Below are 24,943 nucleotides of genomic sequence, written 5' to 3' on the forward strand. Positions count from 1 at the left end.
CAAGCGGGGACACCGCTGTCCAGGGGGCTGGGCGGTGCCATCGTCAACACCTGGGGGCGGGGGCGGGGGCGGGGGCGGGGTGAGCCTGCCTGACCAGAAGTCTCCCTCGGATGGAGCCTCCGGCCCAGAACCTCAGGACGCACGCGCACAGAGTTCAGCCCTTGGCGCCGGGCCAGGCTGTGGAGACCCCAAGCTGCTCGCTCAGCTCACGGTTCCCCTCTGAGCCCTCCCCTGAGGGAACCGTCCTTAGTGTGGGAATCCCATCTGTGTTACCGAGGGCCGTCTCTTAGGACAGGGTGTTCCGAATTGAGGCGAAAGCTCGCTCCGACTCTGAGTGTGACAGGAGAGGACAGGCTACCCGTGAGGACAGACAGCCTCCCTCCCACCTGCGGCGGCTCTCGCACTCAGCTGGGGTCTGTGGCCGTTAGAACCATCACTTCTAAGTCCCAAAGCAGACCCTCGGCGAGAGCCTGTCACGTGTCTGGGTGTGTCTGTGAGGACCTCGGCCTCCAGGCTCCCCTCCCCCCCACCCGGCAGCGCACGAGCCCCCTGGGGATTCTGAGGCGGTAGTTCTGGGGGCGGGGGGCTCTGAGATTCCGTACTCTAACATTCTAACACAGCGGCGTCGCCGCGGCCGGGCCACGGACCCCACTTTGAGTAGCAAGGCCTTTGAGCCCGGAGTTTTCTTTTTTTAAGTAGGCTCCTTGACCCGCATGGAGGCCAACATGAGGCCTGAACTCACGGCCGACCCTGAGATCCGGATCTGAGCTGAGATCAAGAGTCGGACGCCCAACGGGCTGAGCCAACCTCCGGGCGCCTGGGGTTTTCTGATCACGTGTTCTGACCGGCGCAGCGGGCGGGACGTGGGCAGTGAACGCGCCAGCGTCTCAGGCGAACGCTGCTTCCAGCTCCTCTCCAACGCGGCCTTTCTCCGGGTTTCGAGGCGGGGAAACTGGGTTTCTGGCGCTACGACCAGGTCAACGTGCTTGGCTGCGCCGGCAGCCGCCGGTCGTATCTTCTGGAATGGCCAGAGCGGAGCGGGGGAGCAGCGGGCCGCAGGGAGTGGGCTGGAAGGAGAGAGCCCCGGCTCCCGCCCAGCCGGAGGAGCGTCTTACCTGCCGCTGGGGAACGGCGGGAACGCCACCGACTTGAGCTTCTTGTCCTCTGCCGCCGACAGGCAGTTTTTGATGGTCTCTTCCAGCTGTTCTTCACATTTGTCGGAGCCCCACTGAGGGATGTGACAGTGGATGACAAACTTGGCCGCAAGTCCGCTGGACTGGCTGACAGCGGCTGGGACGGGAGAGAAACGGCGCGGTTATGACCCCTTCGCTTCAGCCAGGGGCTCAGGCCGCCCCTCGCGGTAGCCGCCCGGAGGCGTGCGGGCGGGGAGGCGACAGAAGCCGGCTGGGCCCGTCGTGCGCCTCCGACGGGCCAGGACGCCTGCCCGCGAGCTTGCCGGGGACGGCGGGCAGCTCCAGACGAGTGCGTTGGCGGCCGTCACACGCTCCGCCCGCTCGCCGCAGTCCCCTACCCACTGGCCGTGGTTCCCAGCGAGGGGTGGCCTCCCCCAGATGTCCACGTCCAGACCCCCGGAACCCGGGAGCGTTACCTCACATGGCAAAAGGGCCTTTGCAGAGGTGAGTCAGTGACGGCTTGCGAGATGGGGGGCGCTCTCCGGGATTATCTGGGTGTGCCCTAAATGCAATCGCCTGGGTCCTTCTGAGCGCGGCAGAGGGGGGCGGGCAGGACGCTCAAAGGCGGGAGAAGGTGGTGGTAGGAGAAGGGGATGGGAGCGACGCGGCCAGGAGCCGGGGAGCGGGCCAGCCAGCAGCGGGCAGGGGCGAGGGGCAGCTGCTCTGAGCCTCGACCAGCCCCGCCAACCGCGGTGTAGTTTCGGTAACAGTGTGACTTGTTACAGCAGTGGTAGGAAACGAATACAACAGCTTTGCACTAACAGACAGGTAGGCCCTGCCCCCTCCCCACCCGGCCCCCAGGGTCCCGGCTCAGTGGGTCTGGGCAGGACTTGTGCGCAGAGTGGTTTAGGGCCCTCCGCAAATGGACAAGCGCTGTGCTGCTCGGTCGCACGCCCCCACGGTCAGGGACTGTCTTCGGGTCACCTCGACACACCTGAGGCGCCCCCACTGGAGCAGGCGTTCAAAACGGGCTGTGCAGTTCAGTTATGCCAGCCTCGTCTCGTTGTGCCAGTTCATAGTCCTTTCTACTCCCCCAGGCCCATCCCAAGCAGTTCAGTCTGAGCCACTGGCCATCCTCCAGCTGCCCGGGGCCGTGGTGGCCGCAGCCGAGCACGGCTTCCCCTAAACCACCCTCTTTGCGGAGCTGGGGCTCCGTGTCCCTCAAGGCACCGGGTGTGCTGAGGGCCCCAGCCTTGCCCTGGGAGCCAGGGCCGGTTTGGGCAGGCGGTGGCCGCTAGGGACAGTGTTTATAACACAAATGGATGTCTGTTGCGTTTCAGAGCAGTGTGTGGGATTGGTTTGAAAGATTTATTTGAAATAATGTGATGCCCACCTAGTCTCTGAGAAGTGTTTCCTGGCGACGTCCAGTGTTGGCGAACTTATGGCTGCACTCGCCAGGGTGGGCGGGTGGACACCCTTTGTGTCAGCTCTCCGCCTTCCCAGGGCCGGCCGGGTGCGGGCTGGCAGACGAGTGCGTGCGTGCGTAAAGGGGTTCATCCACATAAATGCAGGAGGCTGCAGGCATGACCGGCTTGACCCTATGACCGTGTACACGGCCAGGGGCACAATGTCCCCAGGCCTGGAGTCTCGGCTATTCTGCAGAGATCACAGGACCCTGGGGACTGGCCCCACGGCTGGCTTTGACCTGCCCCACTGCTGCTGCTGGTGGCCGCCCTTCTGTCCCTCCCCACACATAAGTTTGTCTTATATCTCAGTACGGCTCTGTCTCACAATTTTAAGTGTGAAATTCGATCATTGCTATCAGTATGGGGAGTGGGATGTGCAGATTATAAAGTGTGGACTCATATTTTCTCTTCACCGGAAGCCCCATTACTTTTCTAGCGATTGAATCTGATCACGACAGTCCCCAGCTTAAACTCTCAAAGACGCCCCTCTTGTTTATATAGGATCTCCTGCCTGCTGGCTCCATGCTGGCTCACGACCTGGGCCTTCTCACACATGATATCCTTACTGTCCACAGTGTCCTTGCCTCCGGGGGGGTCTTACATCCTCCCTGGGGCCTCCCCAGCTCCTGTGAGGAGAGGGCAGGGGCTCCCTCCCTGGGCCCCACTTCTGTTGTCTGCCTTTCCTCCTGGACAGTCCCATGCTGGAGGGCAGGAGTGGGGTTCATGGTCTTCGGATCCCTGGCATTGGGTGGCACATGGCACCGACTCCGTGGTCCCTGGAGGTGGTGTGTGTGCATATGGGGAGGACACGGATCTGAAGTTGGAGCCACCTGTCAACAAGTTACTCAACAGCCTTGAAAAACAAATGAACAAATGTTCGTAGCTGCTCTATTTGCAACAGCCCAAGGTGGAAACGGCCCAACTGGTGAATGGAGGAACAGAATGGGCTACTAGTCAGCCATAAAAAGGAACGAAGCACTGACACATCTACAACATGGATGGACCGTGAAAAGATCATATGAAGTGAAGGAAGCCAGGCACCGAAGGTCACAGAGCCTAGGGTTCTGTTTACGTGCAATGTCCTGAACAGACTAAGCCATGGAGGCAGAAGGCGCACTGGTGGCGGCCAGGGCCCGGTGGAGGGGCAAGGGGTATCCAGCGGAGGTGACAGGAGAGCTCCGGATCCTGGCAGTGGTGATGGTGGAACCACATGATGAGTGTATGTTACCCTTCATCTTCATCTCTGGGTGATCGTGTGCAAACTGACTTAACTATCCAGACGCTTTGTCATCCCCAGGGTGTGTGAAATGGTCTACACTGGCCTGCTCAAGTTCTCTGAGAGAAGCAGAAGTGGATCTCATCTTGGCTGCGGTGTATTTTGCTTGGCACACTGATTGAGCGTGAAGCTAGTGACGCTGGCTGGGTGGGGGCTGAGGCTGTGCCAGGAACTGGCGCCCGAGGCCACACTTACCTTCGGCAACTTCCAAAGGGCCTTGGGATTTGCGAAGCTCCTTTACTGTTTCCAAGAACTCTTTGCCGCCAGCCTTTTCCAAGGCCTTCCCTGCGGAGGAGAACAAGGGAAGCCATTACTGTTGTCCTTTCCAAAGTCATTAGCTACACCGTTTCACACAGTTTTTGTAGGCCAGGAAACAAACCCACCAACCACACTGAGAAAGTAGGACTCAACACTTCGCAAGGGGAATCCTGGTTGCTAGTGGTCACGCTGGCAGGGGTCTCTGAGCTTCTGTCCCGCAGGACTTGGATTCTAGCAAACCCCCCCCTTTTTAAGATTTCATGTATTTATTTTGGAGAGAGAGAGAATGTGTGCACACACGAGCGGGCAAAAGGGCAGAGGGAGAGGGAGAGAGAGAATCTCTAGCAGACACCTCCCTGAGCGTGGAGCCCAGTGCGGGGCTTGAGGCAGGGCTAGATCTCACAACCCTGAGATCATGGCCTGAGCTGAAACCGACTGGGCCAACCAGGTGCCCCTCTAGCAAACTCTTTTAAGGGAACTTTTGAGGGAGTGATTTGGTCATAAGCAGTCTCAGAACATGAGTCCTAAAGGTGATTTTTAAAAATGGAAGTACAGGGACGCCTGGGTGGCTCAGTTGATTAAGCGTCTGCCTTTGGCTCAGGTCATGATCCCAGGGTGCTGGGTTCCAGTCCCGCGTCGGGCTCCCTGCTCAGTGGAGAGCCTGTTTCTCCCTCTCCCTCTGCCTGACACTCCCCCTGCTTATGCTATCTCTCTGTTTAAATAACTTTAAAAAAAATAAAAATGGAAGTACAGTTGACAGACGATGTTACAGGAGTTTCAGGGGTGCAACATCCTGATTGGACAAGTCTACACGTTATGCTGTGCTCCCCACCAGGGGAGCCACCGTCTCGCACCGTATGGGGCTGTTATAAATACCATTGCCTGTGTTACTCTCTACGCTGTACTAAAGGTGAGCTTTTAAAAAAAACTGGGGCTCCAGTGTTCTGATCTTTGGGTTCAGTCCCCACGCTGGGTTGGTTAAATTCAGTATCTTGGTGATTTGAAGGCAGTGCCTTCTCACAGACCCTGCAGCCTGCCTCTTGTCACCAGGTCTTAAGCCTGGTTCCAGGCCTGTGGTGACAGATGACTCAGCAGGAACTCCAGGGTGGAGAGCTCTGGGGCCCTACTCCCAGCTCACCACCTGTGTGTGGTAAGTCTTTCAGTCAAAGGACAGACACAGGCCCAGGGCAGCCTGCAAGGGTCTTCCTCCAACCTGGCTGTGGTTTTCAATGGAAAAATGCAGATTTGAGAGGCAAAACTCTAAGGACATTCCTGATGGGAGATCCCTTGAGTCTCTGATGTTAGGACAGTCCTCTACTCGGTATTTCAGGGTCGTGCTTCCACAGAGGCCAAGAGGAGCCCCCAGGGGATGGCAGGGCTCCACCTCTGGCCAGCAGGAACCCCATATCCGCACACCGGGGGCTCCTCATGCCTCTGAGATGACACATGGGCGTCGTGTCTACACTAGACGGCTGCTGCTCTCCAGTGCAGGATAAGGCCTTTCCCCCACGCGTGCTTTCCCCCTCTAATGAATTTGGTGATCTGGCTGCCTGGGGCAAGTCTCAGCTCTCTCTTTAGAGTTACTATGATGGTCATTACTCAGTGGAGGGGCCTCCCTGGGAACTGGGTGAGGGAGCTTCTCCACTCCACACCCGGACACTCGAGAGTGTTTGGAGAGCCACAGGACGTCATGCAGGCTACTGTGGACCATGTCTATTCCAGCAGCCACTCTCCCCTGCGGGTGGGAAGGGGAGGGCATCTCTTCACGAATGTGCTTGGGTTTCAGTGACATCATTTGGAAATGGTCATCTCGGGCCTTCAAGTCTCCTTTCTGGCCCTCAGACTCCTGGCCGGTGCGGATCTGCTGGCTCACAGAGGCCCGGAGAAGGCCAGGAACCACAGCCGGCGGCCCTGTTCACGCCGAGAAGTGGGGGAAGCAGGTGTAAGGGGCCAGGTGGGAGCGTGTGAAAGGCAAGGCGAGCCCACCCTCTTCCCTGAAGACTTCCAAGAATAACGCCACCCGGAATGTTGATGAGGGGACTTTCTCCCTGTGGAAGCATTCCAGTGAAGAAAGGAAGTAGGGCTGGAATTAGGATACGGCCACCCCACACCACCCCTAACAAACAGACAAAGCTAGACAAAGAGCGTCAGTGAGAGACAACCGGGCGTCGTGTGCCTCCTGATGGAAGAACATTCCATGACTGACCAAATAGTCTTGCCAAAAAATTTTGAGCCTAAATCTCATTGGGACTCTAGATCCGACTACCAGTTTATAAGAAAAACAGAGAAGAAACGTGTTTAACGGCATCAGGAGGATGAAGTCAGTACAATCCAGACTTGGGAGACCCTATAGCACAAACTTCCCAGCTTCCTCAACAAAATAAATTGAAAAAAAAAAAAGAAGGAAAGGAGGAAAAGATATGAAAGAGGAACCTATAGGTTATAAGAGACTTATCAACCCATTGCAGTGTGTGGACTTACTTGGATCCTGAATCAAACACATTAAAAAAATAAATTGAGATTAACGACATGATTGAAATTGGAACAGGGACTGGTATTTGATGATACGACTTTTTCCAGTTGTGATAATGGTATTGGGGTGATGCTGTCAAAAAGCTAGCCCTTATCATTCTGACATGTCCATGGATTCGATGGTGTGAGGCCTGGGGCGCTGGGGGTGGGGCGGCACCGAAGCAGCCTCGGTCGTGGGTTGATATGCTTGCAGCAGGGTGGGTAGGGTTTCGTCACGCTCGGCTGCTATGTCTGCGTATGCTCCAGCTTTCCTGTAGTAACACGCAGTGCTTTAAAAAGAATCAAGCAGAGGGGCACCTGGGTGGTGCAGTGGTTAAGCGTCTGACTTGATTTCAGCTCAGGCTGTGATCTCGGGGTTGTGAGATCAAGCCCCGCATTGGGCTCTGCGCTCAGTGTGGAGTCTGCTTGGGATTCTCTCTCTCCCCCTCTCCCCCTCTCCCCCTGTCCCTCCTTCTCAACTTGCATGTGCACACACGCTCTGAGTAAATAAATTAGGGCCCCTCTGCAGGGGATGATTGCTTTCGGTGATGGTCGTGGAGAATGGAATCATGACGGGAGGGACCCCTTCTAAACAGCACAGCAACAATAAAAAGACCAACACTCGTCGTACGCCGATGAGCCTGGCCCGGTATGACCCCACTTAATCTTCGAGGTGCCCCTATGACACAGGTGCTATTGCTATCCTCACCTACAGGGGAGGGAACTGAGGTTCAGAGACCCTAAGAAACCTGCCTAACGTCACACAGCTAGGAGGTGATTTGTAAAATCCAGGAGACAGACCCCTCCCAACCCCAGAAGCCTCACCGCTGAGATATGGGCCTGAGGTTCTCCTCCAGTCCCTGTGTTCTTTCTACCCTATCACCCCCCTGCCACTTAAAAAATTAAAAAAAATCCTGATGACTTTCCTGATATAAAAGTGCAAACTATAGAAATGATCAAGTAGCACACTGTTGTCGTTTTGTTTTTGAGAAGCTAGGATACATGTCAAAATAGAGCTTAAGACTAAGGCGGGCGGGGGTGTTCAGGGCAGTTGGTAGGGCCTGGGCTGGGTCTCAAGAATGAAGAGGAAATGTTCACAGTTTCTGTGTGCAAGAGAAGTCCTGCTTCTCCACGTTGTGTTTCACCCACCCCACCGCGGAGGCTGTCCTATCTCCTTTGAAGCAGAGCAAGTGGGCTCTGCTGCCACAGGGGAAACCTGAGCGTGTCCAGCATCCTGCGCCCCCGGTGCTGCCACCCGAGGCTGAGCTGCTAGCATCTGCCTTAAGCACTGACGTCAGAAGCAAGTCCGGAATCCCAGGGACAAAGCCCTTTCTTTCTTTGCTAACTTTACTTTTTCAATGGTGAGTTTAAGGCACTTCTGTCTTATAAACAATGGATAAGATCATGACCATCCAGTGGGCTATGACGTCTCGTGCCCTCGATAGCTTATCCCCGCAGCTTCCTCCACCTAGCCCGGAGCAGCACCGTCCACCACCCGGGGAGGGGGCAGGCGGCAGTCCCTGGTAGTGATCTAGATGTCCATTTTCTTTTTACCAAAGGCGTTCTTAATTTTTAAGCTCAAAATAAATGTGCAGCCTCACCCAAAACACGTACAACAATGTTTACGGCAGCACGACTCATCATAGCCCAAACTGGAAACTATGCGAATGGTACCAGTGCTGAAATGGTCAGCACACTGCCGAATAATCCGATGGCGGAACACTACACGGCCAAGAAGACGAACCAGCTGTAGCCGCGCTCGACAATACGGGTGGATCTCACAATACGAAGTTGAGCCAAAGACACAAAAGAAGCTGCATTGCATGAGTTCATTTATATAAAATCTGAAGCAGAGGACAGCCGTCTGTGCAGTGAGAAGACAGGACAGTGGGGACGCTTGGAGGGAATGGGGACTGGGACGGGGCAAGAAGGGGGAATTCTGGGGTGCCAGTGAACACAGCTGTGTTCACTTAGAGGAAAAGTAGTCAAGGTGTGCACTACTGATCTGTTTTGTAGAACACCTCAATACACACTTCAGAAATATACACAGATTAAAAAGAAAATTTGTTATTTTCTAGTAATGCTGTTTGGCGATGTGCAGAGTGTGACACGGTCTCCCCAGCTCAGGGTATCTGGTGGACAAGGACCCACTGTAGAAGGACTCGCCCAAGCAGCGGGTGGTTCTCTGGCACCCCTCCCCCAGTCTCAGGACCTTACCTATATCTTCCTTGAGGTCAATTTCGGCTGTGGTTGGGTGGACAATGCCTTCCACTCTCATGGAGCCAATATGGCTGATGTCACTCTGGGTCAGGGACAGCTGCATCAGGAAGGAAAGATGGACAGTGTGGGAAAGATCAGATCCAATTAAAAAATCTTCACGTTTTACCTCCCATCTGTTCATTGTCTCGATTATGTATAGCGAATGTCCACAATCAGGGCTGGGGCATGGAGTGACTGTCAAGTTTGCCGGGTGTTGGGTCTTCGGGGGCTCTCTGGAGTTCAGTGGGTTTGATTTTCACCGTGACTCTGGCAGCCTGCGACAAATCTGCCTCCTCTTCCAGGCACAGGAATGGGCCCTCCCCTCGTCTTCCTTTCCCTAGAGCTACACCTCCATCTCCCAATTCCCGGGGACCTTGGTGTGGGGTGACACACGGTCTGAGCGGCAACTAGGAGGGAAGCCCGCGCTGGCTCTCCAGCGTCCCCTCAGCACCCTGCGTTCTTCCCGGAGCAGCCCAGACATCTGGGGGTGGGAACGTGTGGCCGAGAGACCTCACCCAAGACAAGCGATGGGCTGCGGGATTCTGACCTGCCTCTGTCGGGCCACCTTGCCTTTTGGGGACCACGTTCTTAGGGCTACACTTGTGAAATGCTGCCCTAGGTGCTCACAGCTGAGCGGAATGCAGGGCATTTTCCCTCGTCTCCCCTGTGAGCACGACAGTCCCGTTCCCCTCGGTAAGGGAGAGAAAGCTCATCACCATGCAGCGGTGGCCAGCCCTTGGAGGGGATCTCGATTCCGCCTCTTTGCTTCCCTGTGTTCATCAGCGAGAAATTAGAAACCCACCCCATGCACACTCTCTGCTTCCGGAGAGGTGGATCTTATTACCAGGCTGCGAACATTCAGCTACTGGAGGTGTGACTCACTCACTGTTTCCCGGTGTGTGTCCTACTTCAGCCCCATTTGACGTGGGAGATAAATGGTCTGTTCTGTAAACTTTATGCTAGTGGGAATGAATTATTTGCGTGTCTGTCTGGGCTGCTGCAGACTATTCAAACGTATAGCCCTGTTTGTTTTCTTTCTGCAATCTAGAAAGGCAAGCAGACTGAATTATTGGCAAATAATTCATTTCTAACACCAGGGATGTTCAGGAAGCATATATTTCTATTTTCTTTCTCTGATAAATCACATCGAGCCATGTCAGGCTGGCCTCCCAGAGCTGTTTGAGAAAGTTAGCTAAGGATGTTTTGGGCGGGCCCAGGAATGAGGGGGGCATGGGGAGTTCCCGGCAATGATGCCATTCTTTGGCCTGATCTGGAGGGTTCTCTAAGCTTATCTTTGTCTGACCCGTGTCAGCATGAATACTTCTAGACACTAAAGAGCTTGCTGACGCTCACGGTGTAGACCCTGTCAAAGCTCCTCAGTCTAAACGCGAATAATTCAAGACCAGAGTGGAAGTCCTTTTAGGGGAGCAAGCGATGGAGGAAGCATCATTATTTGCAAACAGGAGGTTATAAAAATGCAACCGCGTCTTTACTACAGCACATTGCAATGGTCTTTATTACCTTCTGCCCCAGAACAAGGCTCTTAGAAGACAGAATGGTGAATCCATCCCCTGGCCCATCTTCAGAGGTGGAATTTGAAGTTCCTTCTTTATCGCTGTCCTTTGGTTTGGACTGTTGGTAGAAATCAGAAGGACAGATGGGAAATAATCCCAAAAAAGCCCAAAGTGGCATTTTTAAGTTCTTCCTATGGCTACCAGCACCTCGGATGGGAAAGGAAGTGGTTGGGTCTTATGCTCAGCTGTCTCGATGGAGGGAAGCCAGGGACGGCAACAAGAGGGAAAGAAAAGGGTGCCGCCCAAAAGAAAGAGTGTTAAGGAGGTTCAGGGTATCTGCATTCCTCATTCAAACCAGGACACAGGGCTGTTACTCTTGTCCTTTGCAACGCCTGCAGCTTATGATGGCAAAGCATCAGAACCAACCGGCGTCTTTCCTAGCCCACTGTTGGACCTCCCTACTCCCCAGGATTTCCCTGGGGGCACAGAGGCAGTGGAGTGAACTCTTAGAAATCTTTCGTGTTATCACGGAGGTCTGTGGAATGGAAACTGGACAACCTCTGAAGTAGCAGTGTCCAATAAAACTAAATAGAACTTTCTGTGATCATGGAAATGTCCTAAGCCTAGTGAGCACTTGAAATGTGTGTGTGTGGGGGTACAACCGAGGAACTGAATTTTTAATCTGATTTAGTTTTAATGAATTCCAATTCAAAGAGCCGTCTGTGGCTAGTGGTTCTCGTACTGGGCAGCAGATGAAAGTCTGACTTTGCAATGGCATCTCCAAGCTGCGGCTACCTAGCACATCGGGCTACCCACATCCCACTGGTTGGATGCAGCTGACCGTCTGTGGGAGACACACAGTCTGTGGGAGACAGAGAGGTTTTCGTGCGCGATGCGGAGCTCTGAAGAGAAGTGAAGAGCTCCCGGCTATCGTCTCTCACTTAAGATATTGATGGGGGCAGTGGAAGCACCTGGCAACATGAAGACCACCCATGCTTTGGGTTTGGAAACCTCTAGTAGACCCTGCTTGGTGATTAAAGCTCTCGTCTTAGGGGCCCTTTGCCATTTTCTCCCAGCGCGGAGAGTCCCCAGCCCGTTGGCAATGCTGGCTACATGCTCATCTTCTGATCGTTCAACCTTCTCCTGTTCTCTGAGAGTCCCTGGCTGACACAGGCAACCCAGGCTCACCTTTTTGGACGTCCGTGGTTTGGCAGCCTTGGACTTCTTGCCTCCCTTCTTGCCTGATGCCGCCTTCCTTCCCCTTTTCTCTGGGGGAGGGGAGAGGATGGTTTCCGACTTGCCTTTGGTCCCTCGCTTTTTGGCCAGCAGTTCGGGGTGAATTCTGGGCAGGACACCTCCACTGGCAATGGTCACTCCTTTTAGCAGCTAGAGAGAGAAACACATGAACGCAGGCAGCAAAGAGCCTGCTGGCTCTGGGATTCATACAGTTCTAACTGGTGGCAAAACAAGTGTTAAATCTGGTCTTGGCTTTCTCAGAGACACTGCATGATAGGTGGTTTAATGGGCTTCCCTGTTTCACCAGTAGAGCGTGTCTCTGTAGGTATCAAGGCATCCCATGGTCTCGTACAGAAAGCAAAACAAGGAAGGCACGATGAAAGGGTATAGAGGCTGCTCCAGGGCTGTTGCCAGGGCTGTAGAATTCCAGACATAACAGAGGATAAAGAGCTTCACAGGTGGGGAGCACAGCTTGACAAAACTGGGTTCAAAGGTCCATGCTAGGGCTAGACCCAGTAAACAACAGAGCAGTGCTCTCCACCCTCTTGTGATCATACATTCCATCAGTGCAGTATGTTTGACCATGTGCCTCTCCATTACTGTTTATTTTGTACGTAATCGACAGGTACCTGATGCACTAGTATCACATCCCGAAGCAGCTCGGGTCCTCCGAGTGTGGTCACGGACAGGGAGTTACCGTCCGGGACAAGGGAAATACAGAAACGGCACGGAAGAGTCCAGAAACTTGTAGCGCAAGCTGACAGAAGTATTGTACATCTACTGGATCGAATAGCAAAGAATTGTGGCTTGTGGTTTGTTATGGTTTTGTTTTTGAAAACTTTTCTGGCAATTAGTTTTTATTGTATTTTGGGAAATTATCGGTCCATGATGGACGGGAAATAAGAATTCTTCACCATACACAGTTTGAGAAGAAAGAGATTAGAATAAAAGTTGTTATACCATCTACCATCCATCTCGAGTTTCCTGGGGGAGGCATTCACAATACTTGGGAATTAATTCTATACTATGAAGAAGAGTCTCCTGCCTTCATCAGAATAAATCGTCAACAAAATTCGGGTGAAGAAACCATGAATAACATCCCTGCCTATACCTTCCCCAGTCACACACAGAGTTCGCTTCTAGAGAGCAAAAGAAGGTCTGGTAAGACCCAGAATAGATAACGGGTCTATTCCAGAGGCAATTTTCTATCTGAATGATAGAGCTAGAAAAATGTGTTCTTCTCTTACATGATCTGAAAAATTTTTTTGGTATTGATATGCTTGGGGACTGTAGCAGGAATGATTTGTAGCCATCCGGGTCCACAGGCGGTCGTGTGTCCGGCAAACCCATTCTGTGCCTTGTCGCCATGTTTCAGACAGACGTACCTGATTGAGCTCCTCGTCATTGGCCACTGCCAGCAAGATGTGTCTCGGTGCTATCCGGGCCTTCTTGTTGTCCCTCGCGGCATTCCCAGCCAGTTCTAGAATTTCCGCTGAAATCACAATGGGGAGTTAATAGGCAATCACAGAATGGGGTCTGAGCTTTCCAGAGCTTTTCTTTGGAAATGGTCTTTGAATGTAATCACGTTGATTGGTTTGTGAGTTTCAGTGCCAGGGCCTGGAAAGAAATCGGGAAAGCTGGAAAGAACTCAGGTTACAGATGAGGAAGATGTTTTAGCAAGACCTGCTCTATGATCCTGTGGGAGTCTTCTAGAAGCCCTCAACATTAACTCTCCCTCATCTTCCTTAGCATTTGGATCTCTGAGTTTTTTGTTGAGCCCATCATCACAAGAGGAAAGGGTATTTCCCCACCTGCCTTGTTGATAACTGTGGTCATGTGACTAGATTCTGGCCAATGAAAGGCAGGTGTCCTCCTGTACGGTCCTTCTGGGAAGTGTCCATCAATGGCGGGACTGTGCCCTCCTCCCGTTTCTACTGGCAGACTGAGGACGTGATGGCTGGAATTTGGCCAAGAGGAAGAACAACAAGATAGAAGGAACTGGAGTCTCTTATGATGGTGGAGGCTCCTGCCTGGCCTGTCCTTACTCCTGGGCTGTCTTCTATAGACTTCTTTTGTATGAGAGAGAAGCAAAGTCTCCCGTTTAAGGCACAGTCAGCAGGAGTTAAAGCTGACCAATACAGAGCCCTGACACAGGACCCGAGTGTCTTCCAGTCTCAGGAGAGCAGGGCCATCTCTGAAGAGAATATTGATGTACGCAGAGTCTTTCTTTGGTGCCCATTGGGACACCTTCCAGAATCTCCTTTTCCTCTTCACTTGATGCCCCAGGTCCCTCCTGTCCTAAAGGAAAGTGGGTGGGAAGAACTAACTTGTACTGTGGGGTGAGGCCATGCTTAACCCGGAAAGTGAATTCTGAATGGGGAGACCTACAAGGCTTGGAAGGAAGGTATTTGGGGTTTGGGGGGTTGCCACATATCCCTCAGGATCTGACTTTAACAAACATGTCATTTGATAAATGTAAAAGGGCTGATAAAGGAGAATTTTCCTAAAACTATCTTACATGTCATCAAAATTTTTAGTCAAAATTAAAAAAAAATCTATATAGAATTGGTTCATACCATCTGTAGGCTTTCCCCTTTTCCTCTCTTTCTTTCTCAATTTCAGAGGCATGTTCTGCTAATCAAATTTGTCCGCCTTCAAAAGTATTAATGAGGCTTTAAAGAAGAATTCTTTCTCTTAGAAAGCTAGAGGCAATGTGCCGATGTGTTGTTTCACTGATAATGTGGTGGCAAAGTGTGTGTGTGTGTGTGTGTGTGTGTGTGTGTGTGTGTGTTGGGAGAATTTGCTGGGACAATGGCATAAATACTAAGCTCTAAAATTAACAGGCAATTCTGTGTGAGTCTTTACAATCAACCTAATTTCAAGTAAATAGCACATGAAATTACCATCACTCATAAAAATCTATGGCAATAAAAAAAAAACTGCCTAAGTACGCCATATTAACTAAGCAAATGTGATTAACAAAAAATTAGAATAAAATACGCATTAGAGTTAAATATTTATATAGAATTTCCATAATGAAAAGTGCTAAATCACTGCAAATTCATTCTCACAACATCTTTTCCAGGTTATTAAGCAATGAATATCGTGTTTACCAACAATGCATTTACACGGTGGCTGTGTTTTCGGAATCAAACACTGGGGGACGGTAGTTCGAGAAGTACGAGCACTCTTGTTGGGACAATGGGATAGAGTATTTGAAATTCTTGCCCTATTAGGTCATATGGCTAGCTGCATTCAAGCTGCTGCCCAACCCTTTCTTTCCCTTAAAAGAAGGGTAACCCATCACAAAGAAATGTGGTTATAAAGCTTTCACAAATAGGCTGGCTTTTTCGACTCTAGGTTAAACCGTACAGCTTTCTATTGTGCCCCTGCTCTTTTCGGGGCCCCCACACCTGGGAGGAAGGAGCTCTCCTCTCACCCCTTTTTCTGGATTGAGGGGGGTCAAAGAGCCTCCCACTTTTAAGCTTCTGAGCAACTGAATTTCATTTAGCATCTTGGGCTACCAGTTTCCTGCCTGTGTCGCCCACACTTAGAGGAAGATGTTAAGCATCCTGCCAAGTTCGGTGAATGAGCTGTCGGCGTGAGAGGCAGGACTAATCGGGAAGCCCTATGGACTTGGAGTCTTCAGGAAGCCCCTGAGGTCGGGTTATTTTCAGCTTGACAGACAGACGGCTGCATGGACATTGGATTCACAGAGGGACAGCACGGCCAGAGACTGACAGCCGTGATGCAGCAAGAGGTCCCGTACGGGGCACGCAAGCGAGGCTCGGCCAGTGTACCCCTGGGCTCCCAGGCTAGTGCTTCCGAAATCAGTTATAGGAGAGAAAAACCTCGATTCTGTGCTCTAGAGCAAAAGCAGAGGTAGACTTTTGTTCCAGAAAGAGAAAAACTTCTTAATAATATACAGCTGAAAATCCAGACCCAGGACTTCTCTATTGGATATGTGGTCTGACTGTTCCTTGGGACAAACACTTCATGGTCTAAATGTCTGAAATAACATTAATTATTATTATTTTCAAATGTTATTATGACCAATATATTCACATGCACTCTAAATGTTTGTTACATCCTTGAGTGATTTTATTGATCTTGAGAACTTAAGTATCCTTCTATTGGCAGTCAGCAGGAAAAATGGATTTATACAGCAAATATTTGTTTCGCTGAAAATTTTGTGAAATTATTATTCTGTTAAGTGGTGGAGACTTCCATGGAAGTCTATAGACTTCTATATTCTCGGAAGTCCCACTTCCAGCAATAGGAGCCATCTGGTATGTGGCTTAGAATCTGGTCATTAAAAAAAATGATTTCAAAAGGGAGGTTGGAAAGCTCATCAGGCATGTAATCTTGGAAGAGTTGGGTCCTCTCATTTTGTCCACAGTAGAAACCAACATTGGCTACCCTAGCCCACAAGAGATGGGACATAGCGCAGTAACCGTCGGGCTGGGACAGAGGGCACGGAGTGGCCACGCCTTCAAGACTGTCTCCTTCCTCAGCCCCTTCTTTCTTGCCCATTTGCCCACGAGGTGATGATGTCCCCAGGGCTTTGTCTGGGCCCTCTGGTCTGCCCGGGCCGCGCAGTCTTCCAGGGAAACCCCATCCATTCATGGCTCTAGCTTCCCACGTGCCCATGCCACCAGATCCCCACCTTCAGTCCTGACCCGGTGTCACCTAGACAGCCTCACCTGGGTGTTCCACAGGTAAATCAAACTCACCACACCCCCAAATCCCAATCATTTTCTTGGGGGCGGCAGCTCTATCCACATACAGCTCCTCCCAGAGACCTGGCAGTCCTTCCCTTCCCCACCCCTCCCCTTCTCACCTCCTCTTGGCCTCAAGAGTCACACAACTGTGCCCCTCTTCTCCGCACCTACTGCCATTACTGAGTTCAGGCCCTCCTTTCTTTGAGCCCACATAGTTGTCATGGCTGTCCAAATGGTTTCCCCACCCCCATTTTTGTCTTCTTCCAGATCCATGCCAACAAGGCCACTGCTGGCCCATACGTTCCTTTGTACAAATTAGATGTCCCTTCTGCCAGACACTTTACTTTCCTGATTTCGTTAGCACAACACTCTTTACTGCCATCTGCTGGCAATGCTTGTAATAAATATACAAATCTTTGAGGTCTAGTGGAATGATACTCCCCTCAATGCCTGTCCTTGCACAGTGTACAACCTGCCCAACCATACATGTGGCCCTGGATGCCAAAGTGATCTTTTCAAAACATAAATGTAATAAATGAAAATCATTAGATAAAGAAATGCTTGTTGTTAAATGGAGAGACCCGATTGTCTGGAAATGATGTAAATGATGGGTTTCTATGTGACACAATAACTTAAGGTGCCCTGAAATTCAAGCTTTTTAAAAGACTTATTTGTCCTATTAATTAAAAATATGTTACAGAACATTTCCTCACTACAAAAATGATTTAAATTATTTATTTGTAACATCTTACATTTATGTTATATCTTTGTTGGTAAATGCAAAACTATTTTCCAGAACTGGGGGCTTGCTTTTTCAGTCCATCTTCCCTCACTTCTTTTGGAAACGTGAACTGGACCAACATTTACAGACTGGCAGACTGAAGTATGAATGTGATGTCCGTTCTGGGAGGCTTGAGGATGTCTCGGGTGGAAGGGGCCTCCTGGATGAGCAGTTCAGCATGCGTCTGCCGCCAGATTATGCCACGTCCTCCCCGTTTCTTGGGACTAGAAACACTGCATGGGTCTAACGTCGTGGTGATGCGTGAACACGGCCCCGCCAGGCAGCCAGTCTGGAGAAATCAGGCAAAGCAGACTGCTCTCTTTGGCTCAGAGTAGCTGAAAATTTGTGTGACTTTCTTTTTTAGCTAAGTAGTCCCCGGCCTTCTCTTACTGGGCATTCCTGTGACCCTAGGTCCCCTTTCCAAAGCACCGAGGACCTTCAGAGCCCACAGTCAAGAATCTGAAGGGGGAAGTAAGCTGGCCACAGGAAACCACCCACCCGGGCCCGGCGGCTCCCAGGACATCAGCTGTTTTATGGGGTTCAGTAAGGACAGACGGTGAAGGTGATGCTCTGTGTGTTGGAGGAAGGCGTAGGCCAGAGGCTGATGTCCTCATAGGGGGACACTGTGGTGTGCTCATCAGTACCCAGCTGCCCTCCTCCTTCTGGGAGCCAGAGGAGGGACCTACCCGCTTCAACCAGAGCCTCCAGCCAGCTCTGGAGGCCCCAGGGTCCCACTTCCCCGAGGGCCCCTTGTCTCCAGCCTCTCCAGCTTCTCTCCCTCTGCCAGGGATGCTACGCCCAGGAACTCCAGGTAGTCTGGTGAGGCTATGGACCCCTTCTCAGAATAAAGGGTTTTTCTTTAATTGTGATAAAATGCACATAACGTGACATTTACCATTTCTAAGTGAGTAACTCAGTGGCATCAATGACATTCCCAGTGTCATGCAACAACCCTCACCATGTGTCTCCGGCACCTGCGTCCCCTAAATGCAAGCTGCGTGCCCATGAAGCCCCACTGCCCATTCCGCCGCGGCCCCTCAGCCCCACCACTACCCCTCCGCGCTGTCTCTGTGGATTTCACTACTCTGACGCTGCATCTAAGTGGAATCGTGTCACATTTGTCCCATCATGTCTGCTTATTTCACCCTGATTTTGCAGAAAGTCTTCAAGGCTCAGCCATGTGGAGCAGGTGTCAGAATTCCCTTCCTTTTTAGGGCTGAGGAACATCCCATTGCATGGCTGGACCACGCTTTGTCTACCCATTCATCTGCTGACGGACACTTGGGTTGTTTCCGTTGTTTGGCTGCTGTGTATAATGCTGTATGAATACGCGTGTGGAAAGAACTGTTTAAGTCTCTGATTTAATTCTTTCAGGAAGGCAGATACCCAGGAGTGTAATTGCTGGGTCATATGATAATTCCACGTTTAACTTTTTTTTTTTAATCAAACATTTTATTTTTAATTCCAATGTAGTTGACAGAGCATAGTATTAGTTTCAGGTGTACAATCTAGTGATTCAACCCTTCCAGACATCACCCCGTGCTCATCACAAGTGCCCTCCTTAATCCCCATCACGGATTTCACCCATCTCCCCACCCACCTCCCTTCTGGGAACCATCGGTTTGTTTGCTGTAGTCATGAGTCTGATTCTTGGCTTGTCTCTCTCTCTTTTTTTCTTTTGCTCATTTGTTTTATTTCCTAAATTCCACATATCAGTGAAATCATATGGTATTTGTCTTTCTCTGACTGACTTATTTGGCTTCACATAAAACTCTCTAGCTCCATCCACAACATTGCAAATGGCAAGCTTTCATTCTTTTTGATGGCTGAGTAATATTCCACGGTTGTGTGTGTGTCTTTCCTTTACTTATTCATCATCTCCTTTATCCATTTGTCTATCGATAGACATCTCGGGCTGCTTGGCTATTGTAATACCTTGGCTATTGTAAATGATGCAATAAACTTAGGGGTGCATATAACCCTTTGAATTCGTGTTTTTGTATTTTTTGGGGGTAAATACCCAGTAGTGCGATTGCTGGATTGTACAGTAGTTCTTTTTTAAGTTTTGAGGAATCTCCATACTATTTTCCAGACTGGCTGCACCAGTTTGCATTCCCATCAACAGTGCACAAGGGTTCCTTTTTCTCCACATTCTGGCCAACACCTGTTGTTTCTTGTGTTGTTGATTTTAGCCATTCTGACAGGTGTGGGGTGGTATCTCACTGTGGTTTTGATTTGTATTTCCTGATGCTGACTGGTGTTGAGCATCCTTTCATGTGTCTGTGTCCCATCTGTATGTCTACTCATGTCTTCTGCCCATTTTTAAATTAGATTATTGGTTTTTTGAGTGTTGAGTTGTAAAAGTTTTTTGTATATATTTTGGAATCTAACCTTTTATTGGATAGGTCATTTGCAACTATCTTCCCCCATTCAGTAGGTTCTCTTTTAGTTTTATTGATTGTTTCTTTTGCTGTGCAGAAGTTTTTGTTTTTTATTTTATTTTAAAAGATTTATTTATTTATTTATTTATTTATTTATTTATTTATTTTAGAAAGAGAGAATGTGCGTGCAAGTGCACAGGGTGGGTGGAGGGGCGGGGGGAGGGAGAGAGAATCTCAAGCAGACTCGCCGCAGAGCGTGGAGCTGACGTGGGGCTCCATCTCGGGGCCCTGAGATCATGACCTGGGCTGAAATCAAGAGCCTGACACTCAACCAACTGATCTACCCAGGTGCCCCAGAAGCTTTTTATTTTGATGCAGTCCCAATAGTTTAATTTTCCTTTTATTTCCCTTGCCCCAGGAGACATATCTAGAAAAAACGCTGCTATGGCTGACTTTAGAGAAGTTTTTGCCTGTGCTCTCTTCAAGGATTTTTATGGTTTCAGGTCTTACATTAGATCTTTAATCCATTTGGAGTGTTATTTTGTGTCTGGTGTAAGAAAGTGGTCCAGTTTCATTCTTTTGCATGTGACACGCTGTCCAGTTTTTCCAACACCATTTGTTGAAGAGACCATCTTTTTCCCATTGGATATTCTTTCCTGCTTTGTCGAACGTTGACCATATAGTTCTGGGTTCATTTCTGGGTTTTCCATTCTGTTCCACTGATCTACGTGTCTATTCTTCTGCCAGGACCGCGCTGTCACAGTTTTATAGTATAACTGGAAGTTTGGAATTGTGATGCCTCCAGTTTTGATTTTCTTTTTCAAGATAGCTTTGGCTATTCAGGGTCTTCTGTGGTTCCATACACATTTTAGGATTGTTTGTCCCAGCTCTGTGAACAATGCTGTTGGCATTTTGATAGGGATGGCATTACATCTATAGATTGCTTTGGGCAGTATGGACATTTTAATGACACTTGTTCTTCCAGTCCATTTCTTTTTGTCATCTTCGATTTCTTTCATCAATGTTTTATAGTTTTCAGGATACAGGTCTTTTACCTCCTTGGTTAAGTTTATTCCTAGGTACTTTATTATTTTTGGTGCAGTTGTAAATGGGATTGTGTCCTTAATTTCTCTTTCTGCTGTTTCATTATTAGTGTATAGAATTCATTTATCAGTTCTAGTAGTTTTTTGTGGGGTCTTTAGGGTTTTCTGCATAGATGTCATGTCATCTGCAAATAGTGCAAATAGTTTTATTTCTTCCTGACCAATTTGGATGCCCGTTATTTCTTTTGGTTGTCTGACTGCTATATCTAGGACTTCCACTCCTATGTTGAATAAAAATGGTGAGTGGACATCCTTGGCTTGTTCATGACCATAGAGGAAAACCTCTCAGTTTTACCCCATTGACTATGATGTTTGCTGTGGATTTTTCATACAAGGCTTTTATTATAGTGAGGTATGTTCCCTCTAAACTGACTGCTTTGAGGGTTGTTGTTGTTGTTGTTTTTTATCATGAACGGATGTTATATTTTATCAAATGCTTCTTATGCATCTACTGAAATGATCGTATGGTTCTTATCCATTCTCTTACTGATGCCATGTATCATGTTGATTGATTTGTAAATATTGAACCACCCTGGAATCCTAGGAATAAATCCCACTCGATCCTGGCCAATGCTTTTTTTCATGTATTGTTGGCTACAGTTTGCTAGTATTTTGTTGAGGAATTTTGCATCTATGTTCGCCAGAAATATTGGCCTGTAGTTCTCTTTTTTGTGGTGTCTTTATTTGGTTTGGTGTCGGGGTAATGCTGGCCTCATAGAATGAGTCTGGAAGTGTTCTTTCCTCTTATATTTTCTGGAATAGTTTGAGAAGAATAAGTGTTAACTCTTCCTTACATGTTTGGTAGAATTTGCCTGGGAAGCCATCTTCTCCTGGACTTCAGTTTGCTGGGAGTTTTTTGATCGCTGCTTCAATTTCTTTGCTGGCAGTTGGTCTGTTCAAACTTTCTATTTCTTCCTGCTTCAGTTTTGGAATGTTACAGTGTTCTAGGAATTTATCCATTTCTTTTAGGTTGTCCAATTTATTGGCATATAGTTTTTCATAATATTCTCTTATAATCCTTTGGATTTCTGTGGTGTTGGTTTTTACTTTTCCTCTCATTTGTCATTTTCTTTATTTAAGTCTTCTCTCTCTCTTTCTCTTTCTCTTTTATTAAGTCTGGGTAGAGGTTTATCAATTTTGTTGATCTTTTCAAAGAACCAGCTCCTGGTTTCATTGATCTGTTCTAATTTTTTTTTTTTTTAGTTTCTCTATCATTTATTTCTGCTCTAATCTTTATTATTTCCTTCCTTCTGCTAGTTTTGGGTTTTGTTTGTTCTTCTTTTTCTAGTTCCTGTAGGTGCAAGGTTAGGCTGTTTATTTGAGATTTTTCTTGTTTCTTGCAGTAGGCCTGTATTGCTATGAACTTTCCTCTTAGGACCTCTTTTGCTGCATCCCAAAGGTTTTGGACCATTGTATTTTCATTTTCATTTGTTTCCATGTACTTGTTTATTCTTCTTTGATTTCTTGGGAGGCCTCTATGTTTAACTTTTTGAGGAACCACAAACTGTTTTCCACAGCAACTACACCAATTTACCTTCTTACCAGCAATGCACAAGGGTTCTAATTCTCTACATCCTCATCAACAATTGTAATTCTTTTAATAACCATCCTAATGAGTGTCAGCATAAAGTTTTAAATGCATAAAATTAAACACATAGGATGGCCAAGAAAGCCAATGACACTGAAATGTAATTTTCAAAGTATTAAAAATCTGGAATATAGTAGTCTATATGCTTTTTTATTAACACAGTAAATAACAAGATCTAGTGGTAGGTCTAATAACTACTGTGATTTTGAAGTAATAAGTGTAAATGAAATTTCTATATATGTGTAACAACAGGAACATAATAAGAAAACATCAGTGATTTCAATTGGTCGAAAAGTCCCAGGTGTTGCTGAAACACTACTGTGGTTTACTGCCCACATTCATGGAGGAAGGACATGCTGAAGTTCAGGTATGGTTAGGGAAGCTGCAGCTTGAATGTGAGGACCCCAGGCTCAAGCCTCTTCCGTGTCATACCCTCTCCCACCTGCCATACCACCAGCTGTCAACCTCTCTCTTCCCTTCTTCTGAGTCAAACTCCCTAAAAGAGTTTGTCACCCCCTTTGTCTCCTGTCCACACCTCCAGCTCTTCAACCCACTGCAGTTTGGCTTTGACCACCCACACTGTCCTCGTCAGGGTCACCAGGACCTTGAGGTGGCTAGATCTGTTGTCCTTGTCTGATTTTATTGGTATCACTCCCGATGGTCACCTTTCCTTGCTTTCCCAGACGCCGACTCTCCTGCGAGCCTTTCCTCCCTAACCTCTGCTGCCCTCCTCAGCCTCCCTCACCACGCTTTCCCCCTACTTGGCCCAGAAAACTGTGCACACTGGTCCTGCTTGGGCTGCTCCCAGGCTCCCCAGTCTTGTCGCCGCACTCTCTCTGGGTGACCTCACTTGCTCTCCCGGCCTTTACTGCAGTCTGCCCACGATGCCTGCACCTCCAGCTCGCAGCTCCCTGCTGGCTGCAGACATGCCTCATCGGGCTTCACTCAAGAACAGCAATTGCACCGGGGTGAGTTGCTACCATGTGCCCCAAGCAGTGCGAAGCACCTTTTGTGCATTGTCTAATGTAATCCTCACCACAACACTATGAAGGTTAAGCGACATACCTCACAGTCCTTAGCTGATAAGTGGCAGAGCCAGAATTTGTCCTCCAGGGCACCTTGCAGAGACCTGAAACCTACGGGCACCCACTAAGCCCCTCACTCTGCACCTTGTTTCTCCCCTATTGTTTCCTGCTTCAGCGACACGCACCATTTTCACCTACCAGCTGCTTTCCTCTTCTCGTTCCCTTGGCCAGTCCTCTTAGAGTGGAGTCCCCATCTCCACTCCTCGACCCATGGCAGCTTGGCTTGAAAGAAAGTAGCCAGGCCAAGGCTGAAAGATTCGTGTCTACCTTGATCCCCTTCCCCCCTATCCAATCCATCATTGAGCAGAGCGACTCTATCTCCCCCAGATATCCCCCCCGCAGAAGTCCATCTTTTCTCATCATCCCCTCTGCACACCACTGTCCCAGCCACTATCAATTCTCAAAAGAGACACAAAAACAGCCCCCAGTGGTTTCCTGGACTCCGATCTTGCTTCCTGCCAACGGTTCAACTAAAGCCCAAGTGGTGTCTCCCAGATGCCACCTCCTCCCTTCTATCTGTGTGTGTACGTGTGCGCATAACATCATCATGGCCCTCAAGGACCTGACTGGCCATTCCCCATCTCGTCTCTTACCCCCTCCCAGTTCCCAGCTCTGCTCCAGGTAACAAACTTCCTCCAGGTTCCGGAAGGGGCCACACACTTCTTCTAAACTTCGGGTCTTCACCCTCGTTCCTACCCCACCTGAAATTCTCCCCCTAGTTCAACCCCCAGCAGAATCTACTTAATTCCTACCAAACCCCCACTCTGGCTGCCATCAGAATCATGTGGGAGAGCTTTAAAAAGTCCCAATGCCTAGAACATACGTCCAGAATCTCTGGGGGTGAGCCTAGTCCTCAGCATTTCAGATCAATCAACTTAAGAAAAGCCCGGATCACGAACCTGGTTTCGGTCCTAACAACGCTTACTTTACAAGAGGCAGCCCCCTGCACCCCATCTCCACACAGGCTTTTCAAAGCCCCTGTCACTTCCCTGCCCGGCTTGCACACCAGCTTATTGTGCTCTGCTCTGCTAAACGCCTGCAGCCCTGCTCCGCGAGCCTCACCTCCCGAGGCAGGACCCGGTCTGTCTGCTTTCCTCTGCATTTCCAAGGCCTGATCCGAAGGAGAAGCTCAACCAAGCTTTGTGTCATGAATGTTGATGATCATTTCAAGGGTGACAGGACGCTGTCATGCTTTGAACCTCCTTTCCTAAACAAAATCGATCGATGGCCACCACCCCACCCCAAAGGTAACAAAATACCCCCTTTTACTTAACTCAACCATGGCCTGCAATTCTACTAATAACGATTCATTCCTTTGGCTGAAAACTTTTTGTATCAATAAAATGCAAGTACAGCCCCAAAATGGAACACGTAAACGGAGCAGTCATTATCTTTGCCCTGAATGATTTCATCAGCTCTTAATAGAAGGGACAGCAGAAGGATGACCGTTTATTGAGTGTATCGCATGAACTGGGCATTTTACATATGTTAGCTCGTCAATGGAGTTAAGTGAGTTAGCTCTGGAAACACCCGAAACTCAGAGAGGTTCAAGAATTAGCCCAAGGTAACAGAGCTGGTAAAGTGATAGACCAGATTTAAACTGACAGGAAGGGAAGGAAGGGACACAGAAA

At 49.3% G+C, this 24,943-nt stretch overlaps 1 protein-coding gene across 1 annotated transcript in view; it reads right to left on the reverse strand.

The window, feature by feature from the left end:
* LOC103668010 (core histone macro-H2A.2) overlaps positions 1 to 24,943 on the reverse strand; it is a 50,342-nt gene that overhangs the window by 2,755 nt on the left and 22,644 nt on the right. Inside the window, exons 3-8 of the mRNA XM_040624473.1 lie at positions 13,039 to 13,145; positions 11,606 to 11,803; positions 10,425 to 10,535; positions 8,862 to 8,961; positions 4,071 to 4,160; positions 1,116 to 1,290 (exon numbers count right to left, since the gene is read on the reverse strand). Coding sequence (XP_040480407.1) covers positions 1,116 to 1,290; positions 4,071 to 4,160; positions 8,862 to 8,961; positions 10,425 to 10,535; positions 11,606 to 11,803; positions 13,039 to 13,145 — 781 coding nt within the window. The remainder of the gene's footprint in view (positions 1 to 1,115; positions 1,291 to 4,070; positions 4,161 to 8,861; positions 8,962 to 10,424; positions 10,536 to 11,605; positions 11,804 to 13,038; positions 13,146 to 24,943) is intronic.

This window comes from Ursus maritimus, unplaced genomic scaffold (assembly GCF_017311325.1).
Source record: "Ursus maritimus isolate PB19 unplaced genomic scaffold, ASM1731132v1 scaffold_7, whole genome shotgun sequence".
Lineage (NCBI taxonomy): Eukaryota > Metazoa > Chordata > Mammalia > Carnivora > Ursidae > Ursus > Ursus maritimus.